The sequence below is a fragment of the Sardina pilchardus genome, chromosome 7, assembly GCF_963854185.1.
Source record: "Sardina pilchardus chromosome 7, fSarPil1.1, whole genome shotgun sequence".
NCBI lineage: Eukaryota > Metazoa > Chordata > Actinopteri > Clupeiformes > Clupeidae > Sardina > Sardina pilchardus.
This window is the reverse complement of record NC_085000.1, coordinates 15,670,228-15,682,727: the sequence shown is the minus strand read 5'-3', so window position 1 is coordinate 15,682,727 and position 12,500 is coordinate 15,670,228. Positions and strand designations below refer to the sequence as shown.

The 12,500-nt window shown below is 44.1% G+C and overlaps 1 protein-coding gene across 1 annotated transcript in view; it reads left to right on the top strand.

Annotated features, from left to right (window-relative positions):
- The first annotated feature begins 5,388 nt into the window (after positions 1 to 5,388).
- nol4lb (nucleolar protein 4-like b) overlaps positions 5,389 to 12,500 on the top strand; it is a 98,789-nt gene continuing 91,677 nt past the window's right edge. The window contains exon 1 of the mRNA XM_062540225.1: positions 5,389 to 6,364. Coding sequence (XP_062396209.1) covers positions 6,029 to 6,364 — 336 coding nt within the window. The 5' untranslated portion in view covers positions 5,389 to 6,028. The remainder of the gene's footprint in view (positions 6,365 to 12,500) is intronic.

The window sequence follows — 12,500 nt, the reverse complement described above, 5'->3', positions numbered from 1 at the left end:
CACACACACACACACACATACACAATATGGACATGACAACTATTCTTCAGGACACACTTCAATGTTATTCATATATTTACCTGGAGATCAGGCAGGAAATTGCAAAAATGTGCAAAATGAGTGGATTTTAATGAATTATTAAACTATAGATCACCTCATCTAACATGATGAGTATATTCTCTCCTTGGTTGCAAATAAGTCGCCTCTCTGACATTCAGAAACCATTCATTTTGGAACCTCAAACACTGAAATCCATCTACAGCAGAGAGGTGAGTGCTGCACGGTCCCTTTTTTAAAAAATGATCTTTATTAGGTAGGCTTCCAAAAAGATGGATAGAGGATCGTTAAATAGCTATTATGGCTTGTGAGCAGTCTGTGGACGCCGTAATAATTAGATACGGCATTATGGATCGGTGGGAGTTGGGTTATTTGGTGTTTGAGCCAGAGTGCTACTGCTGGCCTACTTTCTACCTGTGGGAAACAGGGCAAGATAAATGAGCCGGGGAGACAATTGCCTTTTCATTGTAAATCCAAAATCTAACGAGTGCCTTCTTCAAGCTGAGAGAGCTGTGTGTGTGCGTGTGTGTGTGTGTGTGTATGTGTGTGTGTCTCTTTTTACAGTGCCTAACAATTTCTTGTCGTCCCATGCTGAAGTGAAACTGGTGTGTGTGTGTGTGTGTGTGTGTGTGTGTGTGTGTGTGTGTGTGTGAGTGTTCTTGAGTTGCAGGACGTTGCTCAATGTTTACACAACATAGCCACAAATCTGTTTGGCTGATCTGGTGCTCCATGCACAGACTGAAGGCAGAGAGGCCCCACTGCTGCCTGAGGTTGGCTATCTTCTGTTTGGTACCTTCCAGGCAGCCATATCTCCACTCTGTGTTAGAAGCAGATCCGTCTTGCTGAGGTCATCTTGCAGAGGTGTTGTTCAGCACTCTGGGGTCAGTCCTGTGCATGAGTGCATGTGGCCGTCTAAAAAGATATGGATCGTTTTTTTTTTTTTTCTTTTCAAGGCTTCCTGTTGGTAGATCTCGAGATGCGAAATGCAACTGCTTAAAATGGGGCTTCCTTTAGACGGACTGTTAAACCCTTCCATGCACACCAGGCACCAGGAAGTGACTACATGCCCCTCACCCCGATACACTGCAAGGATAGATGAGAGGACATGGCAATCATGCACTGCTTTGAAAAGATCTCCATGGCTTATATGCACCTTTTTCACATTTGCAAAGCAAGCATGGTCTTTTATGATAAGGTCAGTGAAATGGCTTTGCCATAGATGTCTGAATGTGTATAGAATTCTCTCCCACCCTGAATGTGTGTGTGTGTGTGTGTGTGTGTGTGTGTGTGTGTGTGTGTGTGTGTGTGTGTGTGTGTGTGCATGTGCGTGTGTGTAAGTAAGATTCAAGGAAATGTGTCAGTATCTGTAAGTGTGTGAATGTGTGTATACACGCATGCATGCATGTGTGTGTGTGCGTGCGTGCGTGCGTGGGTGCGTGCGTGCGTGCGTGCGTGAGTGCATGCGTGTGTGTAAGTAAGATTCAAGGAAATGTGTCAGTATCTGTAAGTGTGTGAATGTGTGTATACACGCATGTGTGTGTGTGTGTGTGTGTGTGTGTGTATGTGTGTGTGTGTGTGTGTGTGTGTGTGTGTAAGATTCAAGGAAATGTGTCAATATCTGTAAGTGTGTGAATGTGTGTATACATGCATGCGTGTGTGTGTGTGTGTGTGTGTGTGTGTGTGATTGTGCATGTGCATGCAGCTAAAGATGCTGCTTCACTAGTAGAGCAGACAGACCGAAGCTGAACCACCGCATCACACGCCCACAGTCCGACTGGCGTCATAGCAACAGATAGACTAAACTAACCCAGTGCAGTCCTGCATGCAACTGGACCGCGGTGAACAGTCCTGCCCCGTAGCTCTACATAGAGGAAGAGGAAGGAGGGAGGTCAAACACACACACACACACACACACACACACACACACACACACACACACACACACACACACACACACGAGCACAGAGCCAAACACAAACTGCACATCATACACAATGCTGTGTTGTGATAAATGTATGCATAATGCATACCTCTATGAAGAATGATGATTAATATAAAGTGATAGTTTTTTTTTTTTTGTATTTATGTGGTATTTGCTGGTCACTTGGTATTGGTCAGGTGACCCTGTTGGGTCATGCCTGATTGGATAGGCCTTGTAAACATGGGTCTGTTTTTTAAGACACACAGACAATTCTCCACACACAAGAGGATTTTGTTTGTTTGCTTTAGGGCATACCGTTCAATACATAATAAAAATGAAAGGTTACTCACACACGCACCAGTCTAAGTCAAGTTTTTGTATTTGTGTTTTACACTGTGTCTGTGACAGATGTACTTTATGAATGGAATTTTACAAATGAGAATAGTTCAGTGTACAGTTCACTTGTGTGAATGGAGATTATGCTGGTTAAGATCTGATCATTTGTTTTGATAAATATACTGGGAATGCAATGTAATCTCTGAAATGCAAATAAAAAATAATTCTAAAAAAAAAAAAAATGAGAATAGTTCAGTGTAAAAAGGGGCCGACTCTGGGCACGCCAGCACTAAATTAGGAAGCCAAACCTCTATCTGACTCCGAGGCAGGTTCCTGTTTACTGGTGGGACAGTTTGACTTACACATTTCGCTTTGTCAGCACTGAATCAATTGAGGGAAGTTCAAATGTCAATTTGAACTGAGAGGATCCCCATTAGAGAGTGTGAGCATTGTATCTCAGAAACTAACCTTTGTGTATGGATGCATGGACGGATACACATGTTTTTTTTTTTTTTTTGGTTTTTTTACTTCACTTTGACACAAGATCCACTTCTGAAAGTGACAACTCTGTGATACATCACAGTGACTAACCAATTTGCAACTTCCTTGACAGTCCTCATAATCCTGATACATCAAAAGAGGTAATTCCTCCACAATCTTCTATCTCTAACCGAATCCTCTAAATCAAGAAAAATAAAAAATGAAGTCTGTAGTTCCAAAACTCCTCTCGTCTGGTCTCGTTCAAGCTGAGCGGTTGGGATTTCGACAGAGAAGGCCTTCAGTGGGTTTTTTTTTTTTTTTTGCAGAGGGGGAAAACACTAACACACACACACACACACACACACACACACACACACAAGAACGGGTGGGTTAACCGCAGATGACTGTCCAGTTTTCTGTCCAACCAGCCCAGTGCAGACCTCCTGCGCCGTGGACAGAAAGGGGAAAGGGAGGACGAGTGAGCTCTGAGAGGTTTTGTAACAGACTTTCACTTCCCATTGTAAGGGACTATTTTGACATTTGTCTTGGGGCTCTGACTCCGGCTCCAGGGAGAGGGAGGGGGGGGCAAGATGCAGGGGTGGGGGGGTGGAGGGGTTGCGTAGGATGGGAGGGTATTTGTTGGAACCACCACAGGCCCAGGGGATAATGCAGATGCTGCTATCTTAATGTGCTGGTGTGCAGTATATTTCATCACTCTCTATCTCTCTCTCTCTCTCTCTCTCTCTCACACACACACACACAAACACATGACCAGTTGTACCCTAGTTGGTGTCAAGGGACTGTGAGAGGGTTTGTTTTAAACAATCAGGACAGGTGTCGCCTCAACCGTCCATGTGCACCAAACTGCCTGGAGTTGGGCCAACAGACAGGGTCTGTTTTTCTCTCTCTCTCTCTCTCTCTCTCTCTCTCTCTCTCTCTCTCTCTCACACACACACACACACACGCACACACACACACACACACACACACACACACACACACACACACACACACTCCCCCAAAACAAACTCGAGGAACCATTCTCTCAAGAAAAAAAACAGCAACTTTGGCCTGGAATAGAACACCTGTGAGGAAGCATCATTAACATCTCCAGATAGGTGTCCTCCTTACTGCACAGAACAGGTCACCATGTTATTGTCCTGAGCTGTGCGGGAACTTCATCGGCTCTATTAGTGCTGATGCCGTCTAGACGAGGAGGGATCCTGTTGTGAGAGTCCTGTAGACTAACCCAGCCATTGTGCACCACACTTACCCAAACACACACAGCCTTTTGGGAACGGCGTGTTCAAACAGCGACTCCAGCTCTTTCAAGGTTGTTTTAGATTATCTAGCTCATCTTATGCCCTTTGACTGACCAAGTGAAATTCTCACCCACTGCACTGAAATTGTAGGCTACAGTTCCAGCTGTGGTGGATGAGCACTCAGGTTTATGATCATTACGAATGTAAAAGACACACAGGAATAGAAACATAAACAAATGTAGAAACATTTAGTTACTCAGTGCCTTAGGTAAACCTACAGCATTTCAGGTCGGGTGATCTAACATTCTGAAATAAGTGCTTTGGAGAGAACCTGTCAATCTTAATTTCGGTGGCTCTAGTTGTCTAATGAATATGTTCACAACAGTCCTTTTAACCACTAGTAACTGAGTAGTAGCGCTTTGGTTCAAATTGAATTTGCATTCACAATGTGTCCCACGTAAAATAATAATAAAAAAATCCTAAATAATCTGATGTGGAAGAAGAGACAGTGGGGGGTTTCCGCTCTAGGGCTTGTAGCCCGTTCACTCAGACAATCGTTTTCACTTGTTTCACTCCCCATGTCCATCACTGCAACTCATGACACACTATCAATGAATAATATGTAGGCTATGATCCAATGAATGAAATCAATCTTGTCTTAACTAACCTAATATCAAAAGCACGTTATGTTAGAGTGTGAACGAGGGCTACATCAGCTGTATTTGCCCTTTTTGCTTGAGTGATTTCGAGACCACATCTGGTGCACCACACAACAGCTAATAAGAGGGAGCAAAATGACTGTTCAGCGGCCTGAGAGGCTCAGCGAGCTGTACCTCTAGCAAAGAGAAAAAAATGACACTTTCCTAAAACCACGCACGCGACCAGAGCCGAACTTAACTTGAATGGCTATTCGCTTCGTAATTCATGTTCTAGCAAGTCTTCTAATAGCAAAACAGAAAATATTTTATTTGCCTTTTGGTATACGGTTGAACTCATTTGTTTAATGCGTGTGGTGATAAAATGTAATTCTAAAGGGCTAACGATTTTTTTACAACTAGGAACGTGTCGCACAGTGAAAGGTGTGTTCACCTCCTGGGACGGACACGCTGCTTCGTTTTCATTTTAGGCTGCCTGCTGAGTGATAGCGTCGCGGCTACTTCCTGTATCGTGCGCACCCAGTCCCAGCAACACAGGGTGCGCTTTAGGGGTGGAACAGACCACTAACCGTCCCCAAATCACGTTGCTCCGTGTCCTGGTTTGAGTCATATCCAAAGTGTATTCGAGAACTGGTCAGGGTAGTCTCGTGCCCTTTACAGAGAGGAATAAGCGATTCAGGGCACTCGTCGTATCTGTCCGATTCTAACAGGTGGTGGACTATATCAGGTGGTGGAGTTGAAAGAGAGGGGGTGTAGCTTAGGTTATTCAGCACAGTTCACGGTGCTTTATTAGCTGGCGTTTGCACCACGCTCAACAGCCCGACGAACACCACAATATACGTTGATTGTGGTCAATTGTAGCCTACGACACATTTATCCGTCGTTCGTGTTTCGATATCCTTGATTTGATATCTGTTATTTTTCTTTACCAAAGCGTAGCCATTACCTTCATATTTCCAAAAAGACGAAAAACGACCTAATTAGCCAGAGGACCAACAAGACACAGGTGGGAGATACCCGTTTCGTAGGACAGCCCCTTCTCTCAGTTCCTCAGTGGAGGATAGACTCGTGGGTCTGACATTTGTTTGTCATCCTTTGGGACAGGAGACGAAACGATTCCGCAAACAGGTGTGCGTGCTCACAAATCTTCATAGATTGGGAACCATTTATTTTTTTGTTATAATAAGGATGACTTGTAGCTTGATATATTCTCCGAGAATACTTTAGTTTATTACGGAAAGCAGAGAGTGGTTTACACAGAAATACAATTTAGCTCTTTCAGTTTGGAGGGCTGGGGTTTTCGTAGGGAAAAAGCGATGTCAACCAAAAGAACAAGCGTGGTGTCAACGAAACGTAGCCAGAGCCCCGTTGTGTGGGAAGGAGAGATGTTCGGTGAATTTCAGGACTGGTGTCTCCGGACTTATGGTGACTCGGGTAAAACAAAGACAGTCACCCGACGAAAATACAACAAAATTCTCCAGACCCTCTTACAAGGCGACGATACCGATGGCGTCTACCTCGAGAGCAACCATATCAACGCCAAATTTAAATTCTGGGTGAAATCCAAGGGGTTTCAGGTCGGGAGAGCTGAAGACGAAAACGGGAATGAGGGCTCTGGCAGACCTGTCCTGTACGTCCCCATCAAGGTAACGGTTAGTATAAGTGTCTTTTCTTTTGATACAATAGCATACATACATACATACAAGGCGACGCACAGCCTGTCTTATTTGGTTACATGCAAATTCAGAGGGGGTTTTCCTCCCGCGGGGGCACCATGCAACTGGTAAATCGCCAACAACTTTCGGTTCTCAATTTTAGCCGTATGTGTCATACACACTTGATATTACTACTCATTGGAAGTGTCCTGTAGTTGCTCATGCCCCGTCTTTCCCACCGTGGGCACGACCGGTGCCACCTCAAATAATGAAAGTCATATGGCATATGCCTGTTCCCTTGTGTTGCATACTAAAAACAAATCTAAGCTTCTGTTGTAAATATTCGAATGATTTCACACATCACTTGTTCGTGTTTAATCGTCAATTGGATTTTGTGCGTGCTGTGAGCCTGCGTATCTGCTCATGAGATGGAGAGGTGTGCCATGTTCGAAGCATCACGGGCGACAGTGTGATTTTTGACGCCTTTTACGCGCGCGATCGTAGCCACTCCATATTCCACATGTTGGGCTGTTTATTTTGGCAAATAACAGTGGACCTTTAACATAGTAGTCATATATCCAATACGAATTACATATTTAGTGAGTAAGCTGTAGCCTATTCCAGAAGTGTCCTGCTGTGCCGTGTGGGTACTGCCAAGCGCCAGCCTAACCCAATGTTCCCCAGCGGAGGTTTGTCTCTGACGGGTCGGTCACGGAGAGGTCGTGATCTGGCCATTGGCTGTCGCTGTTTTATTGTCCGACTCAGCCATTAGAATATTTGAACAATTTCTCTTAAACATTCGTGAAATTTCGGTATACAGTGGAGATACTTAGACCATAGACAGTGAATATCATGTCTGGTTAGTAAATTATAATCATGCTTTTGTCTTTTTATTTAAGCTATTTACAGAAGAATGTACCTTATGAAATGAAAACCAAGACCCTCAAGTGTAAGGCATGGTTAGAGAATATTTGTGAGTAAGGATCCTTTGTGTCTGGGGTCCATAGAGCTTACCAGTTTATTTTCCTCCACCTGAGATGCCACCCCCTGTCAGAGTCCAGGACCACTTCCCCATATGAGGGCCATGGCAAATAGGCCTTCAGATTATGAAATGCAATGCTCATGTAAAATGTCTTTTGTGTGACAAAGTCAGTGTTACTGCTGCCTTGCCTAATGGTCAGGCTAGAGAAGTGTAAAGGTTACAGTTCCTTCAGTTTTGTAGAGAAGGAGTAGGGTACAAGGGAAGATGGAAATGTTTTTTTTTTCATTTTATGCAAAGTTGCAAAGTTCCTGCCATAGATTTAAAAATATATATTTTCAAAAAATCTCTTAATTTTCCCACCCCTGTTTTAGTTTTAGCTCCACTTGCAGCATTATTGATTTCAATTGAGCCTTTTTAATAGTGAATGGGTCTCTCTCTGACACACACACACACACACACACACACACACACACACACATACACACTGTGGCTTTGGCTAAGTCTAGTTGCAGTCTTACAGGTTCAGTGGAGATTTTCATTAGGTGTGGTAAAACGTCCTCCTAACTGGGTGAGTCTCTGTGTTTGAAACTGTTCACCAACTGCAGTGTGTGTTAATGGGGTTTTGGTAGTGTGATGTGTTGGTGACGTGTGTGCTTTCTCTTCATCTGTTGATTTAAGAATAAAAGCGCTTCAGATTAGGCTGGCTGTAGTTGTTTCTAGTTTACATTTACATGTACATTTGTTCTTTTAGCATACACTATTATCCAGAGTGATTTACAACATGAGGATAAACATTCAAGATGCATTGCAAAGAAGATCTTAGATAATTGTACATACTACCGTATGAACACCATGGGACCACCAGAGGATGAGAGTGAAAAAGTTAAAGTACTAGTCAGGTGCACACTATTAAAATGAATGTGTTGAAAAAAACACATCTGTGTGTCCAGGGACAGCACAATTTGTGTTGTGTCCAACACATTGCTTGTGTTATCTGTTGCACGATATGTGTTGACAGGTGTTGTTTTTAACACATCTCTGTGTCCAGGTAGGGATAATACAGTTTGTGTTGTTTCAAGCACATTCATTTTGAGAATGCAGTTGAAGGAGAGAGTGGTAGAGGGAGGGGAAATAGGGAAGGCAGGAATTGCATGGTAAGTGTGTTGGATTGTTAGATGTGTTAGGAGAACTCAGAAGAGTTGGCTATACAAGAGCTTCTTGAAGTTGTGTTGGATATGTTTAAGCTTGTGTGGATACATCTTAATAATATTTTATGAAGATAATATTTGTAAAGATAATATGGTTATATGGTTTAGAAGTGAAATGTCCATCTGTATACTTTATGACTGGAGTGTGAATGGAGAGACTATTAGAGTGGGTGAATGAGGCCATGTATATGGTCCAACCACCAGACTGTCCCATGCCACAACAATGTTCAACCCCAAAATCAGAAAAATATGGAACGTTGTTAGTCTGGTTTTCACCATAAGCTCAATCTTATAAGATTGAACATTAGTCAGGGGGTGGGGGGAGGGTGCGCTGTGTTTCTACTGCACTTCGCGTCGCTTAAGTTTCGTTATTGTCACGTCACCGGCCAATACCGTGCCAGGACTAGAGTATGGCTGTTTCTGATTGGAGCCAAAGGTTCTGGCAGTAAACAGAGGAGATAGATCTGCTGGTTTCCAGCCTGAGATGCCAGGCGAAATTCAAATTCCCCGGAAGTTCAGGCAGGGTTCACCCAGCCTAGAACGTTGTGTGAAATGCGAATAAAACAGAATGTAATAATCTGCAACATGATTGGGTATGATAAAAGACCATCCCATAGAGGCAGAGTTTCACTTTAGAAGTAAAGATGTAGGGTTATTCATCACTCTGTGCACATCTGTGCCGACAAATGATCAAACAATGTCATTTAAATGCTTCCTAACATGACATTTTGAGTATTTGGGTAGTTCATAATATAAATTATATGATCACATTAAGATATTCAGAGAATCCAGAGATATCTTTGCAAACAAGGGATAGAGCTTAAAAACAATATTGAATGGCTCTGGTCCTCTGGACCTCAGATGGCACTGCGTTGTAACCTGTCCTATTTCTTTAATGAAAATCATTGTATGGGCTCAGGAAAACCTCTGATAACCATTGTCTATAATCATAGTTTGATACTCAATTCAGAAATGCTAGTGTCGCCAGCTTTGCCACGCAACAGCCCAATTGTATTTAGACACGTGGCAGAAATACCATCTTATCTGGATCTGAGTTTCTTTAAAATGGACTGAGGTGATGGTACTGAGCAAAAGGTTCTGTGGTTAGACAAATCATAATTTGCAATGCTTTTAGGAAATTATAGACTCATCTGGGCTAAAGAGGAGAGTGCCTATCCATGTATCCAACCTATCCAACTGGTTTCAGTGCTCAGGTCAAAACCCAATCTATGACGATGTGGAGGTGCATTAGTGCCTACAGCACGGGCAGCTTGGACATCTACTGTAGCAAAGCCTACATGTTTTGAGCAACATACTGCTATCCAGGCAATGCCTTTTCCAGGAAAGACCTTGAATAGTTCAGGTAAACAACGTCCAAAATTAATTCTGACATATTTAGACAGTATTTCTCCATAGAGGAAGAGTCCAGGTGCTAAAATGGCCTGTCTGTAGTCCAGACCCGTCAAATTAGATGCACCATGCAATGAAAAACATGATTAAGAATGCCCCATACTTTTAAGTAGCTGATACAGTATATCGCGCAGAAGTGGTCAGAACATTACTTTCTCAAAAATCCAGCAACTGGTGTCCTTATTTCCTAAACATTTATACAATTTTGTTTAGTGAAGAAGTAAAGTAGCACTGTCCCAACATTTTTTTAAACATATTTCTAGCATCAAATTAAGCTTCAAATATTGGCATATATTTTCCATGAAATGTATATTATCACATTCTGTTTTTATTTGCATTTTGCACAATGTCCCAACTTTTTCTGATTTGTGTGTGTGTGTGTGTGTGTGTGTGTGTGTGTGTGTGTGTGTGTGTGTGTGTGTGTGTGTGTGTGTGTGTGTGTGTGTGTGTGTGTGTGTGTGTGTGTGTGTGTGTGTGTGTGTGTGTGTGTGTGTGTGTGTGTGTGTGTGTGTGTGTGTGTGTGTGTGTGTGTGTGTGTGTGTGTGTGATGGGGGAGAGAGAGAGAGAGAAAATGTGTTTGTGACTGTGTATGTAACACTCACTTCTTTTTATGTTAACATTATTCATGAGTCATTGGCTTTTGCATTTTGTCTAGCAGTTTTTTTGTGCCATTCATGGCTCTGTTGGGGGAGACCAGACATTTTCAGATTATTACTTGTTATCTCCTCTGAAGTGCAGACAGGTGTCTTCAGGGAGTAGCAGTCTCTGAGGAAATACAAGAGCCAGACACAGCTACACACAACAGTGCAGATAGCAATATCTCTTCAAAACATATGTTAAATGTTTTTGCTATTATTTAAAGAAAAGTCTGCTTCCAAAAGTCTATGAACACTTCATCCAAGTCAGAATTATTGCTTCAGTACATTCCGCATGAAACCCTGGAGGCAGAGCAGCACTCCATGCAGGTGCTCATGGAAGGAGGGCAGAGTGAGTCGTCATCCGGCGTGACCTTTAGAGACCTTTAGCGGGGCAAAATAACAGTGCAATGATGGTGGTGCTGGATAAGGATGATAAGGAACCAGGGGAGAACAGAGAGTTGATGGAGTGGGAAGAGTGCAAAAAAAAACAACACATCTGAGTGCACGGAGATAAATAGGAAGTATTCGCTACGATGGGATGTGACAAAGGAAGGCGAGAGACTGGGAAGGAGGGAGTAGAGAGCAAAGGCCACAAGAGGTAATGGTACATGTACGTATAGTGAATGGGAAAGAGGGGGAGAGAGAGAGAGAGAGAGAGAGAGAAAAGATGAGGAAAAGAGGCAAAAGGAATCATTGGGACACTAAACAGGAAGCTGTGGTGGAAGAAAGACAGTTTTGCTGAAGAAAAGTGTGGGCAAGAGAGAGAGAGAGAGAGAGGGAGAGAGGGGGGGATTGGAGGGGGAGAGAGGGGGTGGGGGGTAGAGGTGGAGAGAGAGAGAAAGAGAGAGAGGAAAAGAGAAAGAGGGAGAGAGGGGGGATTGGAGAGGGGGAGAGAGGGATGGGGGGGTAGTGGAGAGAGAGAGAGAGAGAAAGGGTAGAGCTGATGCAGCAGGCAGTATGCGGGGGTGCAGGGGGTGGGGGCAGATTTCAGCGTGAGCGTGAGCGGGGGACGTGCAGGAGGAAGCAGACGCCCAGTTCAGCCATCACATGCAGTTGACACCAGCGTCTCAGCGGACACTATTAATAGCCCCTCAACGTTCGCCTCTTTCCTTCTCTCTGGACGGGGTGCTCACTAACAGACAGGCAGGCAGGCACGCAGTCTGAACGGCCACTGTGTGTGTGCGTGTGTGTGTGTGTGTGTGTGTGTGTGTGTGTGTGTGTGTGTGTGTGTGTGTATTTGTGTGTGTGAGCGCGTGCGTGCTGTGTGTGTGCGCTTGCACATTTGTGTGTGTGGATGTGTATATGCATCTGTTTGTGCTCATGGGTGTCTGTCTATATGTGTATTTTGTGTGTGTGTGTGTGTGTGTGTTTGTGTGTATGTGGAAGAAGAGCAAAGTTAAGAGCGCTCCCATCAACTGTTGCTTCCTCCGTCCTCATCCAGAGGTTCATATGGAGGCTGCCAGTGTGGCGTGCCCACAATCCACCTGTCTCCTGCAGGCAGACAGCATGACAGGCACAGCACAGCGCAGCACAGCCAAACCAGCCAGCCCACAGACAGAGAGACGGAGACAGAGGGGAGCGTTGGGGAGAGCACAGTGAGTCAGGGAACAAAAGGACAAGAGAGAGGGAGAGAGAGAGAAAGGAGAGAGGGAAAGACAAAAAAAGAGAGAGCAAGATAGACAAAGAAACAAAGAAAAAAAAATTGGCCAAGAGGAAGAGCAGAGCCATTTTGTGAGCTGCTTTTTTTTAATATATATAATCCGTTTCCTTGAGCGCAGGCTGCAGGTGGTGTCGGCACCAGACGCCCGTCAGTAGCGCTCGCCCACGGAGCACCCAGCGGGAGGGGAGGGAGGGGGGGCTTCCACTCGGCCCCCTCCCTCTCCGGCCCGACGGCT